This window comes from Pelophylax lessonae (assembly GCF_965119305.1).
Source record: "Pelophylax lessonae genome assembly, chromosome: 3".
NCBI lineage: Eukaryota > Metazoa > Chordata > Amphibia > Anura > Ranidae > Pelophylax > Pelophylax lessonae.
In genome coordinates, this window is record NC_138770.1 from 536,663,496 (window position 1) to 536,683,763 (window position 20,268).

Here is a 20,268-nt window from a genome sequence, read left to right on the forward strand (position 1 = left end):
ATGTGCATTTAACATATATTATTGCATGTTATTTACCTGTAAAAGCATCCCTTATAGACATCCCAAAAATCTTAGACTGCTTCTTTAAAGCATCTTGAATACTTTGGAGTTGATTTACTAAAACCGGAGAGTGGAAAATCTAGTGCAGCTCTGCATGGTAGCCAATCTGCTTCTAACTTCAGCTTGTCCAATTAAGCTTTGACAAAAAAACAAACAACCTGGAAGCTGATTGGCTTCCATGCAGAGCTGTGCCAGATTTTGCACTCTCCAGTTTTAGTAAATCCCCTCTATATCTCTATCCCCAGTTGAGTCAGAGCTGTCGCTTAAGTGACACTCTATAGTTTCCCCGTTTTCTCCTACCACAGCAGCTACATAAAAAGTTATGTAGAGAAGTGATTTGGGGGTGGGGGTGTAGAACTTTGCCAGGCCAGTCAGTAAATAGACACTCCGAGAAGTGGAGAGGGCTATGATATGGCGGGAGCAAAGGCACAATGCAGGAAAATGCAAAGTTGTTTATGGAATGTTCTAAGTAAGCATTTAAAATATTAAAAATTATTAAAATACACAGGCGGATGACCGTTCAGATCCGCCAAAAAAACGGACAGGCGGATCTGAACGGACACCCCATGCATGTCTATGGGGCATTGGATGTCAGCAGAGACATGTCCGCTGACATCTGATCCGATCCGTAAAATCTGGACGGATGGAAACCCTATTTTCCATCCGTCCAGTGGATCGGATCAGATCGGATGAGAACGGACGACCCCCATAGAGATGCATGGGGACCTGACAGCTGTGTCTCTGCACACAGCACGGAGAACAGCTGTCATCCTCCTGCTCAGCGGGGGATCGGCGGATCAATCCCCCGCTGAGATAAACGGAGTCCGTCTGACAGACGGACTGTGTGAAAGGGCCCTAAGAGACTTTTAAAAGTGACCATTATTTTCAGATGAGATTTGAAAATGTTAGCATCATAGCTAAAAATATAGCATATATTTTTAAGGAACATTTACTTTAGATTGCAAAAGATTTATACATTTTAGTTTATTAATATATTTAGTTAAAATGGTGTCTCAAAGCATTACAAGCAACACTGTTAAACTCTTCAGATCTAATAAATCTTTCACCTTTTACTAAAGATTTTAGTAGACTTGTTTAAATAGTCAGACTTTAAACATTCAATACATATGCATTTATATATGTACAGATACACTCTAGATCAGGGTTTCTCAACCAGGGTTCCTTAAACAAACAGCAATTTCTGCCTCTAAGATATGTCTTCACTGACACCATTGATCTTTTTAGCTATCGTCAAGGGGGTAATTATTCAAAGTGACCACAAGTGGAAGGAGTACTTTTCCCATTGACCATCACAATGATGTATCAAGAGTTGTAGATATAGAATGTTTCCTGAGACCAGAAAGTTAGCTCAAGGGTTCCTCCATGTTGAAAAGGTTGAGAAAGGCTTCCCTAGATGATCTTTGGGGAGATGAGCGAGGGGAGTTTTGTATATTCCAGCATCCCCGTATCTTGAGAATGTGTGTGTTTTAGTTTTGATTTTTTTATTATGCTGCAAATAATCTGCTTGATGTAGGCACACCATCATCTAGAATCTAAAAAAGATAGTTTCATCTCTAGAGAAGCAAGGGATGCCACGTTTTATTTATTTCTGTATAACTTAGGGCTGCCTGTAGTTCGTTCAGATGAGGAGGAAAGCCAAAGATCTGCTGTATAACTGAACTGTTCTGCATCTAATCAATAGCTCTTTACAGGTGTGTTGATATGCGTTGTAGCAAAACTATAAAATACTATAGTATTTTTCTAGTAGAAAATACTATAAACACACATCAATATACATATTAAAGTTTAATTTTATCATTTAAATGCAATAGCGTGAATAAAGTATTGGAGATACTTGAAGATACCCCCAAAAACACGTTTCCACAATAATAGGGTTGTTATTTCTATAAGAAATATCGTTAAGGAGGCAGTTTAAATGCAAACACCGTTCCCCAGAGTTCTTCGTTAAAAAGCCGGATGAATATAATGCTCAGTCTTTGACCATGTACATTTAGGTTCTATCTCATTTCACCTTTGCATGCATGAATTTCAAGCCATAATTACAATGTTCTTAATCTGCACAGGCAATTATATTCTATTAATTGAAATGAAACTGCAGCACAAGTAATTGCTATCCCAGATATCATAAAATGAAACTGAATTTTGTCTGCCATCTAGTGGACGGAACTAGGTTAACAATCACTCCTTTTCAAAACACAGAATGTACAGGGCCCGAGTGCAAAATGTGTAAGCGCATACAAGTCATCTTACCTGAATAGAATAAACTGATATCTCATTAGTTGCTGTAGATTACTGCACTAGCTCATCATCACTGATTTAAAGGAAAATTGTGTGTTTGGGTCAGTGTTATTTAAGTTGCATTTTCTGAGATTTTTACATTTTTTAAACTGTTGTCTTAATTCTGTTTATTTCACTACCTGTATACAAATGTGTTTTAACAAATAAACATTTAATACACAACAAAATGTATTGTCGTTATCTGAAAAGGCAGTACAGTAGAACAGCTTGCTTTGCAGCTCCATTTGTCTGACGGAAACTTCACATTCATGCTAATGATGTGAAAAGGGCATTAGAGCTCCACCTACTGGCCAGAGAAAAGACTACATAACATTAAAAAAATATATATTTACCTTTGAAAAAAAAAAATATTTAATAAATCTGCTATAGTAAGGTGCAGTTCCAATGCCATAGCATGCTTGTTATCACTTCTGATTGGTTGTATCATTCATGGAAATTGAGTACTACTACTACATCTTTATTGGTAAATGTTTCACAACACGTTGAAGCACCAGTACAATGCCTTCTAGAATACAAGAATTATGCTATGTGCAAAAGTGGTACACTTTCATTTTCAATTTTTTTTTCTTTACTTAATTACTTAATTTTTACTTAATTTAAATTTGCATATGCACACTTCAGCTACATGGAGCTGTAAAAAGTGCCACCATTAACCCTGACTAGGTTTAATTCACGAAGTTTGAAAGATTAATTCAGCTATATTCTGATGTGAGACTATAATTTGAAGTCCTCATTGCTTCCTATTGCTGAAAAAAAGGTGGTTATAGCAAATTATGGTTGATCTAGCTAGTAAATAATCAGTTATGGCAAAACGCTGTGACCTATACACTTCTATACCTTCAAACATTCTTCTTAAGCAAAGAATTCTAATCATTTAGCAAGCATCATTCATCGTGCAAGAGCTACGCACCAGATAGATCCAGAAAACATGGTTGAAATACTAATTAAGAGGGCCTGGGTTACATAGCTGGTACAAAGGTACACACAAAGGTATACCCTGTTATAGCAGTACCTGTGTGCCTTTACCTATATACTGTATATAAATGTGTGTGTGTGTGTATGTATAAATGTGTGTGTGTGTGTATGTATGTATGTGTGTGTGTATATATAATATATATATGTGTGTGTGTGTGTGTGTGTGTGTGTGTGTGTGTATATATATATATATATATATATATATATATATATATAAATACCTGTGTGTGTGTGTGTGTGTGTGTGTGTGTGTGTGTGTATATATATATATATATATATATATATATATATATATATATATATATATATATATATATATATATATATATATATATATATATATAAATACCTGTGTGTGTGTGTGTGTGTGTGAATACAAGCAGTAATGTGCATTCATTAATCTTCTCTCCTGCCTATTTCAATTTAAATGACAGATCTTTAAAAGGTAAACCCTAAAGCCCCGTACACACGTACCGATCGTCGGCCGAACGATCGGCCGTCTTTTGTCCCCGGGCTGTCGTGTCCGCTGAAAACTGCAAAAGACTGCACACGAATTTTGTCCGCCAACAACAGCCGACTGCAGAAGTGATGTCATGTGATGGTTAACTTTCCCTGTGTTTTTTCTTTTCTGAGCATGCCCAGTCTTGCAAATCTGCTGTCTGTCGGCCAAAATCTGTACTGACTGGCGAACAATAGGCCGTTCTGGTGTCGGCATACAAAAATTTTAATGCTTGCACGACAGATTCTGTTCGGCCGAAAGTGCGCTGTCGGCTGTCGGCAGCATCATACTAACAAGCCGAAAATCGGCCGATCGGTCGTCGGCCGAATCCTTTCGGCCGACAATCTGCACGTGTGTACGGGCCTTAAGTGTAGAAGCCTATGTATAATTATCTAACATAGCTGTGTGCTATTATCACCAACACAATGCATTACATTTACATACATCATATACAAATTCCAGTATTGCTTGCAGATTCCCTTTGACACATCAGAATTTGCTTTTTGCCTTCTTTGAATAAAGGGGAAATGATTTGCTTCTACGAGCAACAGAGGCACATTCCTACCCTAAGGCTTTTACATACTTTGACTTGTTTCTTTTTTATATTAATTCTATTATTAGTACTTTTTAAATGTACAGTTTTCTAGAAAAAGAATGGATTCTCAAATGTTTAATATATGTAGCGTGTTACCTGTTTAGCTACTTACTTTACAAGCCAAATTTAAGATGTCTTCTACCCTGTGTTCCGGTCTGAGGTTAACTGTAACATCATGGTTGTCATAAAAATGAATAAATATAGGTATTTCCCAAGAACTTTCTTTGTGTGTGTCTTCAGGAACTGAGGTATAGATATTCATCAACTCATCAACATGCTGAGAAGAAAAAAAAGAGATTAAGAGTTATGTGCTGCCTATGAAATAGAAAAAAGTATCCTCCATTAAAAGTGTTTTAATGTACTTCCCAGTAGATGGCACTATGGAACAAGGAATAATGACACGACCACCTATTATGCAGCAGCATATTCATTATAACAGATTAAACATACAGTCAAAAATTACTTCATACCAAACAAGGATATTGGCTTGTAAGGAGCCATTGACTCCACATTTGCCTTTTAATGTGGCTACTGGCAGCCCTGGCATCTTTCTCACATGGCACAGTGCAGAAATCCTAGAAGCGCCCCCGCGCCATCTGCTGGCTAATGTACAGAAAGCAGCACAGGCATGTTCGAGAGTGCCAGTGACGACACTAGACAGCAAGCATTACTCACTGCACTGGAACAGTGCCTGAGCAAAATGTTCCTTCTGATTCTCTGTGTTCTTTGGTTCTCTTATCTGTCTTTCTTGCTTTCAGGTTTAAGCCTTGCCTTGTACCTTGGATTTCGCTGTACATTTGTCTCCTGTCTGTCCTGACCCTGTGTTATGATGATCATTAGAATTGTTTCTTGCTTTCTCAGCATTACCCAAAGTTACAAACAAAAGGTTAACAATGATTTACTTTGAGCTCTCAATGGGGTTGATTTACTAAAGGCAAATTAGACTGTGCACTTTGCAGAGTGCAGTTGCTCCAGTGCTTAGTAAATGTGCAGAAGCTCTGCTGACTTCTACCATCCAATCATGTGCAAGCGAAAATGCTGTTTTTTTTTTTTTTTTTACTTGCAGGTGATTGGGTCTTCTTTGCTAAGTGAAGGTTACCTCATTTATAAAGCTCTGGAGTAACTGCACTTCCAGAATGCAACTGCACTTTGCAATGTGCAAAAACAAGTAAATCAACTCTCAGTGCAAACAGAATATTAGGAAGCCTCAAAAAGAAAATGCCTGTATTAAAAAAAAAAAATAAAAAGGGGGGGGGGGGGGTCTTTAGGAGTCCATTGGGAAATTTCATAAAAAATTTCACTTGTGTTGACTGCTGCAGCACTTCTTTTATGAGGGTATTGGAGCCTCTTGCAAACTGTAAAGATAAATGGAACAGGGGAACAGGAAGGCGCAGCCATCTAAGTGCAAAGTTCTCATCCTCCTCCAGATAAACCAGATGACAGTCATGTGGATCCCATAGATGTATCCGGTGGATTCACAAATTGCTGGTCTGTGTGGAATAACCCTACAAGCTCTGGATCTCCAAGTATGAGAAGAGAGCAGTGCAGCTAAGCGCCGTGAACAGCCATAACCAGGTTGGAACGCAAGCCAGTATGGAGATCGTGTTAACCGACATCGGGCAGTGATGGCGTCACAAAATGGGTGGTGAAACAACAACAGCAACAGTGCCACCAACTTCACCGCCCATTTTGTGACGCCATCACAATAGCCCTGCCTGCTTGTAGGGCTATTCCACACAGACCAGCAATTTGTGAATCCACTGGATACAGCAGGAAGCAGACCTTGATACCTCTATGGGATCCACATGACTGTCATCTGGTTTATCCGGAGGAGGATGAGAACTTTGCATGCCCAATTTCCACACTTTGCGAGTGCAATCCTTTTTTATTACATGTGATTTATCAATAAAGAGGTACACTTAGATGGCTGCACCTTCCTGTTCTGTTTATCCTTACACTTTGCAATGTGCAGTCATTTTGCCTTTAGTAAATCAATCCCTTTCAGTCCACTTTAAAGTTAAGAGTTTGCAAGGCTTGCCAGCCTCCTTCACCATGTAGAGACTTCATACTATTATCTTCACACAGTGCAATGCAGTAGAGATCCTGTCATTCATCTGATTTTCCGCCATTCACAGAATGCAATGCATTGTGGGAAAGTAGTACTAAGAGGTCTCTGAGTGCTGGACAGGACAGAAGGTGGCGGGCAAACTGCTCAACTCTTCACACTAGAAGCGGCTGCTGTTAACGCATACAGCACCAGAAGGTAGCAGCTCAGGGCAATATCTGGAAGCTATGAAAGTAGCACGAAGGGAGGAATTTTAACAGGAGCAGCCACATGCAGGTATGGGATACCCGCCATTACACGAAACTAATATGTTTGGTGCTGTATCCAAAAAAACAAGTATTAAATGCAGTAGAGATCCTGTCATTCATCTGATTTTCCGCCATTCACAGAATGCAATGCATTGTGGGAAAGTAGTACTAAGAGGTCTCTGAGTGCTGGACAGGACAGAAGGTGGCGGGCAAACTGCTCAACTCTTCACACTAGAAGCGGCTGCTGTTAACGCATACAGCACCAGAAGGTAGCAGCTCAGGGCAATATCTGGAAGCTATGAAAGTAGCACGAAGGGAGGAATTTTAACAGGAGCAGCCACATGCAGGTATGGGATACCCGCCATTACACGAAACTAATATGTTTGGTGCTGTATCCAAAAAAACAAGTATTAAATGGCCTCTTTAAAACACAAATACACATTCATAGGAATATGAACTTGGTGTTACTCACCAAGCCTGATAAGGACCCTTTGTTGTGTGCATCTTACAGGTCTATCTCCCTCCTTAACAAGGATCAAAAACACTGGCTACCAGACCCACCACTGTCCCCCACCAACTAATATCCTCCAATCAAACAGGTTTCATGCTCCCCTTTGTTTCCTTGGATGTTTGCCCTTAATCTCCTTCATTAAACAACAGCTAAATGTCTGGAGAAAACTTCCCTCTCTCACTAATTGGCAAAATAAATCTTCTCAAAATGATAATCCTGCCCCTGCTCCTGTTATGTTCTCCGTAATTCCTCAGTGTGGATTCCTAAAAGTATCAAAAGGGTAATAACTAAATTTGTTTGGCAAAGGGGCGCGCCCAGAAAAAACCTTCGGCGAGTACAAATTTCTTGTTATAGACAAGATATAACAAATCATATGCTTCTTGCAGAAGGGGTAAACAAAAAGTATATTGATTTTTAAAGTTTATGTAAAGTCAGAACTTTCTTAGTGTTACTAAACAAACAACAGTAAAATCAGTCTGTATATGCAGTAAAGCATGCTTGTTATACTCACTGCAGAACCTAAGGGGTTAATCCTCTGCATTGTGTAAAAAAGGCTGTTTTGATCCTGTCTTCCACTGTCCCCTAATAATTTCCTGATAACACAGAGTCTATGGAGTCAGGCTGCGCATGTTTAGTTTGGTGTGTATTGCTAGAGAGGTTTTTTTTTTTCTTGGGAGAGTGCATGTGATCAGCACAGGGCCAATCAGCACTGTCCAGACAGAGGGTCAGGGGTCCTGCAGTCCCATAGGACAGTCAGAAAACTCCCCCTACAAGCTTTAACCACCGCTTGGCTGGACACTGATAGAAGTCACAAGACTGCCCTAACTGCTGATGAGTAAAGGTATTAAGCAGTTTATATTTACTAAAATAATTGCATTTCATTGTTCTGTGTACTGTGGGAGATCAGATATAGTAAATGCAGGGTCCTGGGTTTAGTAACACTTTAACCACTTGCTGACCACCGCACGACTATTTACTGCGGCAGTCAGCCCCGTACAGGCAAACCGACGTAGGGCTACGTCGGGCGCCTACGAGCCTCTAAGGGGCGAGCGAGCGCCGCTGTAGGCGCGCTCCCACCCCCGCTCGTTCCCTGACATGTTCCGATGTCCGCCGGTCACCCGCAATCTCCCGGGGGAGAGGGAGAAAGGCAGGCGGCAAATGTAAACAAAGCCGCCTGTCATTCTCCCTGATCTAACTGCAGAGACTACACGATCCTGCTATGTAGGATCGTATGTCTCTGTGGTTAAATAACTAGCCACGCCCCATTACAGTTAGAATCACGCCCGTAGGGACACACTTAACCCCTTGATCACTAATAAAGTTAACCCCTTCCCTGCCAGTGTCATTTTTTTACAGTAACAGTGCATATGTATAGCACTGATTACTGTAGTAATGTCACTGATACCCCCAAAAGTGTCAAAAATGTTAGTCAGGGGTCGGATCTGTCTGCCGCAATGTCGCAGTCCCCCAAAAAAATCGCAGATCGCCACCATTACTAGTTAAAAAAAAAAAAACAATAAAAATGACATAAATCTTTCCCTTAGTTAGTAAATGCAATAACTTTTGCGCAAACCAATCAAAAATTTTTTATACCAAACATATGTAGCAGAAAACAAATTGGCCTAAAATGTTAAATTTAGATTTTGACATTTTTTGGGGGGGGGAATTTCATATAAAAAATGTGAAAAATATTGTTTTTTTTTAAAAATTGTTTATGTTATGTTTTGTTTATAGTGCAAAAAGTAAAAATCGCACAGGTGATCAAATACCACCAAAAGAAAGCTCTGTTTGTGGAGAAAAAAAAAGGACGTCAATTTCATTTGGGTACAGCGTCGCACGACCGCGCAATTATCTGTTAAACTCACGCAGTGCCGAATCGCAAAATAGGCCCTGGTCTTTGAGCAGGAAAATCATCCGGATCTTAAGTGGTTAATTGTGGATAGAGTGTTGGTACAGCAAATAATGAGAAATTCATATTTTTATCCAGAAAAAGGGGTGGGGAGTTGGACTGGAGACACCTGTTTAATTTCCCCTCACCCTTCAGAAAGTTCCTCTTACTTCCTTTTGCATCTCTGGGACAAGAAGTGAAGGTAAATGTCTCACACTACACATTAAAAAAACTGATCGGAGTCTCACATATGCACCGCTCTATCCAAAACAAATTAAGGAAAAGGAAACATTTTGGCTTTACATACTTTTTTTGTTGAGATATCTGCTCTTGGGTTTCTAGGTCTGTACACCTAGCTATAGTTTTTGACCAATGCAGCAGAAGGTGCAGGAAGACTTTGCTGTTGGAGACATCCAAAAGGCAAGGTCGTGAGTCAGCACACCACAATCCATCAAATAAAACATCACTTTTGAATGGATTGCACTTTTAATTGTATAAAACATAAATCTGCTAAAGTTGGCTCAGAATATTCTCTCCTTTCAGATCCACTGATATCTAAAATTATTTATAATTTTACTTCCTTGAAAACTGCCAATCTGGCCAATCACAGAGTAAAATTAGCATTTGATATCTACAGTAACACTTGATGTTTAAAAATTATAACTACTCAAATGACGTGCAATAAGCTTCTTATTTTCTTTTAAATGAAAGGTTCCCTGATGAAGTCACGTGATACAGGATGTAACGTGTAGGAGTGTCTGGACCAAAAGTCGGCCATATTGGTACACCTTACATGTGATTTAGAGTCTGTGACTTTCTCAGTAACTCTGAGTGGCTTTAAGGCCTCTGGGGGAGGAATCCAAAAAGCAAGTGCAGGGGTTGAAGAGAGCTGTGAACCTTCCATAAGCTGATTTGAGAGTTTAGCCTCGTACACACGCAACGATTATCGGCCGACCGATCGGCCGTCTTTTGTCCAAGTTGTGTTTTGTTGGTTGGAATGTGCCTAGACTGCACACGAATTTTCTCGGCCAACAAAAAATCTACTTCAGAAGTGATGTCATGTGCTGGTTTACTTTCCATGTGTTTTTTCTTCTCTGAGCATGCCCAGTCTTGCTCATCAGATTTTTGTCTGTCGAAATCTGTACTGACTGACCACCAGATTTTATTCGGCCGAAAAGTCGGAGTCGGTTGTCGAAAGCATCATACTAACAAGCCGAAAATCGGCCGATCGGACGTTGGCCGAAAAATCATGGCCAATAATCGATGCGTGTGTACGAGGCATTAGAGAAAAAGCCATACCTAGGGTTGCCACCTTATCCCTTTAAGTCCAAACACATATTATTTACACAGGTTCTGAGGCTAATTGAATGTAGATAAGGTACTAAGTGAGTTTATTCATCACGTTAATCAGTCACAGAACCTGTGCAATTAATATGTGTTTGGTTTTAAAGGGATGAGGTGGCAACCCTAGCCATACCAGAGATGAAAGAAAGGAAAGGTAAAAAGGAGAGGTAAAAAAAAAAAAAAAACACGTAAATCTCAAAAAAAAAAAAAAAACTATCTCCTAGGACCATTGCTTCCTGTGAAGTGAGGTATAGCACACTGAGAGAGAGGCATATCCTTTCTGCTTTGTGCATAGTCTCCATCTTCCTTGGCAAGGCTAATACCCCAAAGGTTTTCTATGCCCCCAATAAACAGAGTAAATAATTTGTGTTTTTTTTTAATATTTAAAATTTTTATTTATTTTTAATATACAAAATCTACAAAAAAAAAAAAACATTTTCCGTCACAGGCAGATTCATAATTTCTCCCCCCCCCCCATACCCCCATTTGCCAGCTCCTTCCCTCTCTCATCTCTGCCCCCCCCCCCTAACTTCATATTCCTTACAAATCTCTGCATATTTACTGTTTTCTTTTTTTTTTTTTAAATCTGTCCACCTTTTCCAGATTTCATGAAATATTTCTGTCTCTACTTCTTTTCTTCTACTCAGATATTCCACGTTGTATATATATACCACCATCCTAAACCATTCCCTTATTGTGGGTCCTAGTTCTAACCATTTTTTTTTACTTACTCCTTTGGCTGCATTTAGGAGAAAAGGAAACCCTGTACTCTTAGGGCTCTTTCACACGGTCCGCCTCCATAGGCGGATCCGTGCTGCTCAGCGGGGATCGATCCGCTGATCCCCGCTGAGCCGACGGATGACAGCTCCGTCTCTGCTTGCAGTGCGGAGAGGGAGGTGTCACAGCTCCCGCTGCTCTCTATGGGGGATCGGATGAGAGCGGACCGCCTGTCCGCTCTCATCCGATCCGATCCCTGAGAGGATGGAAAAATAGGGTTTCCATCCGTCCGGATTTCACAGACAGGGTTGGATACAAATGGCAGCGGGTGTCAGCGGAGGTGTCTCCGCTGACATCCGCTTCCCCTATAGAGCTGCATGGAGGATCCGATCAGATCCGCCTAAAAAACTGACAGGCGGATCTGATCGGATCGCTCGTGTGAAAGAGCCCTTATACTGTTTTTTAGTTTTGCTAGTATTATGGAATAAGCAACACCACGGGTCGTCAGGGATCTTTATACCCGTAATCTCTTCAATAAGTTGCCATACCCCTGCTAATATTTTTGTATTTTTGGGCACTCCCACCATATGTTGGTCATTGTGGCCTTCATACTGCAGCCTTTCAAACACAACAGAGATTTCTCTGGTTGATATTTTTGTGCCTTAACAGGAGTTATGTACCATCTTGCAAGGCACTTATAATTCATTTCTATGGTATTTATATCCACAAAATAACTGTATACAGCTCTCAGTATTTTACCCACTTGTTCTTCTGTTAACTGTCCTCCTATTTCCCTTTTGCTGCCACCACCATGTTTGACAGTGGGGATGGTGTGTTCAGGGTGATGAGCTGTGTTGCTTTTTTTACGCCAAACATAACGTTTTGCATTGTTGCCAAAAAGTTCGATTTTGGTTTCATCTGACCAGAGCACCTTCTTTCACATGTTGGGTGTGTCTCCCAGGTGGCTTGTGGCAAACTTTAAGCGACACCTTTTTATGGATATCTTTAAGAAATGGCTTTCTTCTTGCCACTCTTCCATAAAGGCCAGATTTGTGCAGTATACGACTGATTGTTGTCCTATGGACAGAGTCTCCCACCTCAGTTGTAGATCTCTGCAGTTCATCCAGAGTGATCATGGGCCTCTTGGCTGCATCTCTGATCAGTCTTCTCCTTGTATGAGCTGAAAGTTTAGAGGGACGGCCAGGTCTTTGTAGATTTGCAGTGGTCTGATACTCCTTCCATTTCAATATTATCGCTTGCACAGTGCTCCTTGGGATGTTTAAAGCTTGGGAAATCGTTTTGTATCCAAACCCGGCTTTAAACTTCTCCACAACAGTATCTCGGACCTGCGTGGTGTGTTCCTTGTTCTTCATGATGCTCTCTGCGCTTTAAACGGACCTCTTAGACTATCACAGTGCAGGTGCATTTATACGGAGACTTGATTACACACAGGTGGATTCTATTTATCATCATTAGTCATTTAGGTCAACATTGGATCATTCAGAGATCCTCACTGAACTTCTAGAGAGAGTTTGCTGCACTGAAAGTAAAGGGGCTGAATAATTTTGCATGCCCAATTTTTCAGTTTTTTATTTGTTAACAAAGTTTGAAATATCCAATGAATTTCATTCCACTTCATTATTGTGTCCCACTTGTTGTTTATTCTTCACAAAAAATTACAGTTTTATATCTTTATGTTTGAAGCCTGAAATGTGGCAAAAGGTTGCAAAGTTCAAGGGGGCCGAATACTTTCATAAGGCACTGTAAATACGTTTCTAGTTAATTCATGTGTGTTAACATCTAACATTCTGTACTCATGTGGGATCCAGATATTTTTACTTAATTGTGTTTTGCTTAATGTATTTTCAAACTTTACCCATCTTTTTTCATTTTTTCTCTTAGCCCATTCTACCATTCGTGTTAAAATTAGAAGTATCGCTGGGGACTTACTATCTTTTATTTTGCTCAACAGCAAAATTGTTCTTGTCTCGTTATCTTTACCTTTTCTCCCTGGAATAAACCCTGTCTGATCTGCATGGATCCATTCAGGCATCAGTTCTTTAAATCTAGTAGCTAATACTTTTGCATATAATTTTGTATCTACATTTAATAATGCTATTGGTCTATAGCTGGAAGACAATGTTGCATCTTTCCCTTCCTTGGGTAATTTGGTAACGTGCCTGCAGTGATTCTTTCCTCATTTATTTTCCTTCACCAAGTGTATTCATATACAGTTGTGTTCAAAATTATTCAACCCCCCACTGAAATTGATTGTTTTGGCCAGTTTGACATTGTTTTTGATCATTCAGTCATCCTGCTTACAATTAAATCAAAGAGGCACGTGTAGGTCAGACAAATATAACATAACATTTATAATGAAATAACCACAAATGTCTTTTCTGTGCTCACATCATTATCAGTTTTATTCAACCCCAAGTGACATTCAATCTTAGTACTTAGTACAACATCCTTTTACAGTTATAACAGCTTTTAAACGTGAAGCATAGCTTGACACAAGTGTCTTGCAGTGATCTACGGGTATCTTCGCCCATTCGTCATGGGCAAAAGCCTCCAGTTCAGTCACATTCTTAGGCTTGTGCACTGCAACTGCTTTCTTTAAGTCCCACCAGAGGATCTCAATCGGATTTAAGTCTGATGACTGTGATGGCCACTCCAAAATGTTCCAGCCTTTAATCTGCAACCATGCTCTAGTGGACTTGGAGGTATGCTTGGGATCATTGTCCTGTTGAAAGGTCCAACGTCTCCCAAGCCTCAGGTTTGTGACGGACTGTATCACATTGTTATCCAATATCTCCTGGTACTGAAGAGAATTCATGGTACCTTGCACACGCTGAAGCTTCCCTTACCTGCAGAAGCAAAATAGCCCAAAAGCATGATTGACCCCCCGCCATGCTTCACAGTAGGCAAGGTGTTCTTTTCTTCATAGGCCTTGTTCTTCCTCCTCCAAACATAGCGTTGATCCATGGGCCCAAACAGTTCTAATTTTGTTTCATCAGTCCACAGAACACTATCCCAAAACTTATGTGGTTTGTCCACATGACTTTTGGCATACTGCAGTCGACTCTTCTTATTCTTTGGAGACAGCAAGGGGGTGCGCCTAGGAGTTCTGGCATGGAGGCCTTCATTACGCAGTGTGCGCCGTATTGTCTGAGCAGAAACTTCAGTACCCACATCTGACAAATCTTTTCTCAGTTCCTCAGCAGTCACACGGGGACTTTTCTCCACTCTACGCTTCAGGTAGCGCACAGCAGTCGAAGTCAGCATCTTCTTTCTGCCACGACCAGGTAGCGTTTCAACAGTGCCCTTTGCCTTGAATTTGCGAATGATGCTTCCTATGGTGTCTCTTGGTATGTTTAACAACTTTGCAATCTTCTTATAGCCATTGCCCTTCCTGTGAAGAGTAATCACCTCTACTCTTGTCTTCCTGGACCATTCTCTTGACTTCACCATGTTTGTAACCACACCAGTAAATGTCTAGAAGGAGCTGAGTATCACAGTAATTTTAAAGCTGCCTAATTGGTGCTTATTAGGCTTTATTGCTGCTCCCTGACATCCACAGGTGTTTTCAATACCTGATTGAAAACACTTCAATGAACCTCTGTTCTTCAGAGTGGTAGTCTTTAAGGGGTTGAATAATTGTGTCAATGAAGAATTCACAAAATAAACATTTACTACTGTATTACAAAACCAATTGATGTAATTTTAGTTGCATATGGTTCTTTAAGAAGTCCTTGTAGGATTTCATTCTGAATACAATTACAAATGTACACTAATGGCGCTTTTCCACTGCATGGAACCGTAACGGTTCGGTACGCTTTTGTGCTTTTCCACTGCTGGTACCGCATGGTATAGGGTCGGAACGGTTCGGTACGGTACGGCATAGGTTTGCTTTTCCACTGCATGGAACCGAACGGTACGGTACGGTACGGCTCTGAAAAAACAGTACCTACTCGATTGTGGTTCCAACAGGTACCAAACTGGTACCATATCCCACAATCCTTTGCATGCAGTCACTACTAGCCACTGATTGGTCAGAGAATCCCACCCACCCCGTTGTTATCCCAGCCACTTAACTTTAGTACTACTTTAGTGGAAAAGCAAACCTATACCGTACCGTACCGAACCGTTCCGACACTATACCATGCGGTACCAGCAGTGGAAAAGCAAACCGGGCCAAGCAGGGCCGAGTAGAGCCGAGCTGGTAGTAGCCGGTACTTGCAGTGGAAAAGTGCCATAAATTCCCTAAAACCCTTTACAGCATTGGGGGTTGAATAATTTTGAACACAACTGTATGTACTTCATTTTGGTATTAATTGCTCTTTGAATTTTTTATAATAGTATATTGTGAGTCCATCTGGGCCTGGGCTCTTACCTGTAGCCATATTTTTAAGAGCAAAAGTAATCTCCTCATTTGTTATTGGTTCTTGTAAAATTTGCAATTTAACCATTGAGATTTTAGGCAGATTTGCTTCCCTTGTGTAATCTTGTATTTTTTGAGTTCTAATTAACTCCTCCTCTTGTACCCCTTTTTGTCTCACTGCATATAAGGCACTATAGTAGCTGTGGAAAACCTCTGCTATTTCAGTTGTTGAGTATACTATCTCCCTTTCTCCGTTATTAATTTTCTTAATAAAATTTATCAATTTTTTTCTTTTTTAGTATTCTTGCTAGGTGTTTTCCTGGCCTATTTCTGCATTTGTATCCATCATTGGTCATTCTATTAAATACCTGTCTTGTTTCTTGTTCCATTAGGTCTTTTAGCTCTTCCCTTTTTAATAGTAAAGTGTGGTGCACTTTTTTATCCATTTTCTTTTTATGCCGTTGTTCCAATTTATATATTTCTGATATTACTCTATTCATATCTTTTCCTTTTTTCTCTTGGCCCCTATGGAAATCAATAGACCTCTAACATACGCTTTATGGGCCTCCCAAACTGTGGCTTCTAATACCTCCGGAGATTCATTAGGCTGGAAAAGCTGTTTGAGTTCTTTCTTTATTTTTTCCTCAGTTTCTTTTTCTTGTATCAGTTCTTCATTCAATCTCCATATACTTTTTTTATCTTCCTTATCCATTAATTTTAATTTCATTGCTACTGGGGCGTGGTCTGATATTTGATATTATTTCTATAGATGTTTTTACTACTGATTCTAACAATCTTTGTTCAACCAGTGTATAATCCAGCCTTGAGTACATCCCATGCACTGCAGAGTAGAAGGTATAGTCTTTTGTATCAGGGTGCTGGGCTCTCCCTATGTCCATTAGTTGACATTGATGTAATATCTTCCTAACCGCCCTGATGTTTCCCAATCCCCAGTGCATGAGAAATCCTGTCTACCTTTGGATCCATTCAGAAGTTCAATTCTCCACCTACAATTAATTTACACTTCTTGAAGTCCATCAGCCTGTCCAATATATCTTTCAGATAGCCTGATGGATCTCTATTAGGGCAGTATATATTAGCCAGTATACATTGCATTTCATGGAGTTTCCCCTTCAAAAATATACTGTATACCAGGCCCCAGGGTCTACCTTCCTATCTTCTAGTAGGAACTGCGTTTTTTTTGCTAGTCTTATTGCTCTTCTTGTTGGGGAGTCCCCATAATACCATGTCGGGTGATGTTTAGAGTTATATGTTATAATCTAACATTTGTATCCTGAGCTATATGTGTTCCCTGTAGAAAAACTATATTTGCAGAGTATTGTTTAATTTCTTTCAATATTTTTTGCCTTTTTACTGTTGTTTTTAACCCTTTTACATTATAAGTCAGGAATCTTATTGTATGCATCTTCTTTATCTTTCTTTCATTTTCTTCCTTTTGCTTATTCCTCTCCTCCCCTGCCCCCACCCTTGGTCGGGGCTGGGGAGGTATATTACCTTTTGGGCCAAAATTGAAACTTACAGGGGCTAAATGGGGGGTGTATACAATAGGAGACTTTGAGGTGTCCAACATGATAAGATCTTCTCCTTAACCACCCAACCCTTCCCCTCTCTCCCACCCTTTGTCTCCTTCCATCCCCCCTCTCCCCTCCCCACTCTAATATTTGTGATCTTATACATTTAGAGTTTGACCTCCCCCTGGTCCTGAGTAGATCGCTCCTCTTTATACCTTAGTACAGTCTATACCCAACTGTAATCTTTTTTTTTTTTTTATCGTTTTTTCCAATGGAGCTTTTCTACTCTACTAAATTTGGGGTGGGGCTCTGACTAGCGCCCTGGACCCTCTGCCCCCTCCCTTTGGTGTTCTCACCCAGAACTCTGCCTGTTACCCGGTTTTCCCAACCATTTTGTTTGTTATTTCTCTTTAATTCCTTAACTATTCCTCCCATGCCCTTCCAACCGTACAGTCTCCCCATCAGTTTCTGTCTTCTCCCCTTCTGCATCTTTTTTTATTTCTTCATCTCTTTTTTGGGATCAGTTGCCATTGGACATCTTCCAGTCTTGATCTTCCTATCTTTGTTTCTGACCACCCAGGGATATCTGGCACAGGTAACTCTCAAGTTTTTTTGCAGAAATCTTGTAGCTCCTCCAGGAATCCAAACTTAACAGAACGTCCATCTTTCTGGCCTACTAGGCCCGCAGGAAAACTCCAGTTATACTGGATATTTTGTTTACGCATCTCTTACAGTAAAGGTTTTAATGTGCCTCCTTCTCGCTATCGTTTCACATGATAAATCCACATATATCTGGAGATATATACTCTCATAGTTTAATGCTGATCTTCTCTTTAAATATGTCCATATTTGTGCTTTTTCCTCATAATAGTGGAACCTCACTATTATGTCTCTTGGGCTTTCCGTTGATACCCACTGTGGTCTCCTAATCCTTTGCACCCTTTCTATTTTCAATGGAACAGATTTCGATCTTCCTAACATTGGGGTAAATATTTTTTTCATTATTTCTGTGAGATCTTCTGGTAGGCCATGGATTCTTAAGTTTTTTCTTCTATTCCTATTTTCTTTATCTTCCAATTTATACACCAAAAGCCTCTGTTCCTTTTGAAGCTGTTTCATTTTATTCTTTAACTCTTTTACCGCTTGTATGTGGGTGTCTAACCTCCTTTGAGTGTCTTCCATTCTTGTTAATATCTGGCCCAGGTCTCGGTGTATTGATGCCATGTCAGTTTTTAAGGAGTTTTCTAATTTTGCGAACAAATCCGCCATTTCTAACTTTGTAGGAAGTTGTTTTTTTTTTTAAAACTTTGTTCTCCACTTACATTCTCTAGATCTATTCTCGCTAATGCCTCGTACACACGTACTGATTGTTGGCCGACCGATCGGCCGTCTTTTGTCCAGTGTTGTTGTGTTGGTTGAAATGTGCTCTAGACTGCACACGAATTTTGTCGGCCAACAACAACCAACTGCAGAAGTGATGTCATGTGATGGTTAACTTTCCGTGTGTTTTTTCTTCTCTGAGCATGCCCAGTCTTGCTCAACTGATTTTTGTCTGCCAAAATCTGTACTGACTGAGGAACAATCGGCCGTTCTTTTGACGGCCAACAAAAATTTTATAGCATGCACACCAGATTTTGTTCGGCCGAAAAGTCGCAGTCGGTTGTCGGAAGTATCATACTAACAAGCCGATAATCGGCCGATCGGGCGGCGGCCGAAAAATTCACGGCCAACAATAGGTATGTGTGTACAAGGCTTAAGTTTGATCGCCGCCCGCTTCCAGGTCCTCCCCAGGTGCCCTTTACGGACACCCCTCGATCCTCTGACAGACCCCTACGAAAGGTACAGGTATTTCCCTTCAGCCAGTTAACACGGTCAGCTGTTTCTCAGTTTTAGGAGCTGTACGGTGGGGGATCAGGGGAAGTCTCACTGCTCACTTGTACTCATGGATGGGATCACTCAAGCTCCTAGCCAGAGTTCCTGCCAGGCGCCATGTTCAGGCTCCTCCCCCACTTCAAATAATTTGTATTTTAATACTATATGTGCTGGTATCTATGCACTCACTTACAGCACACCAGACCAAGGAATCTGAGAAATCAAAGGAAATTCACAGAATAAAGAGCAATGATTTGCCTTATGCCCAACAACTCCACAGGACACTAAGAACATTTAATGAGATTGGAATCTGCATTTCTTTTCTACAACACATCCATTTTTTTAAGCCATTCTACCCACACACCAGAGTTACTTAATAACACTGTTCAAACTGGGGGCGGAAAAGCAAGAGGAAGCCAGCAGCAAGGCTGCCACTGACGAACATAATTCTGTCACAAGAAAAGCAACCAGGCTATATCATCTGTTAGCTATTCACACACTTTAAATGGAATAGGGAATTTTTAATAAATAATATGAGAATGGTCTGTATTTGGCTACATTTCTTAAAGGGTATAAAGTGCCACAAAGGACATTGTAAAGCAGCAGGAAAAATAACCAGTACTATTATACATTTTTAATTACAGAGCAAACATCTTGCTCCTGTAATCCACTTTTAAAGATTATTGAAATCTGATTCCTTAACTCACAGGAGTCTCCTGCAGGTCCCAGAACTTACACAGTCCAAGTACACTCAAAGAAATCCAAGGAGTAGGATGAATGCTACTCGTTGCCAGCCTAAAGGTTAATTAGTACAAACAGATGCACAAAAGTAGATCGGTATCAAGCTAAGCACACAAAAGTTCTTAGTTGCAAGGTCCATAAGAATCTAAGGGCTACTTTTGTATCTTTCTCTAGCCTATTCCTCTCTAATAATTCTATTTTTGGACAATCTAATAATTCTTATGATTTAAAGGATGCAAATACTACATTGTTAGGCTACTTTCACACTTGCAATTCACTATAGTGTCAGGCCGTCGTTGGCAGCAGGTATTTGCGGTTCTATGCACAGCCAGCAATTACCTGCAGTGATCACCGGCTGTGTGAACATGGGCAAGTGGCTGCGGCTGTCAGCAATCTGTCATTATTGTGCACCTAGCCACTGAGTGCTGCAGCAGGAATCAGCCATTGCTGCTGCTACAATTCACACTTGCCTTAAACACCAGTGTGTATGTAGAATAACTATAGGCATGTGCAGAGTAACT

At 40.3% G+C, this 20,268-nt stretch overlaps 1 protein-coding gene across 5 annotated transcripts in view; it reads right to left on the bottom strand.

Moving 5' to 3' along the window:
- Positions 1 to 20,268, bottom strand: part of TIAM2 (TIAM Rac1 associated GEF 2) — a 457,180-nt gene that overhangs the window by 115,600 nt on the left and 321,312 nt on the right. For all 5 annotated transcript variants that reach the window (XM_082250259.1, XM_082250257.1, XM_082250260.1 and 2 more), the window contains one exon: positions 4,561 to 4,725. In XM_082250259.1, coding sequence (XP_082106385.1) covers positions 4,561 to 4,725 — 165 coding nt within the window. The remainder of the gene's footprint in view (positions 1 to 4,560; positions 4,726 to 20,268) is intronic.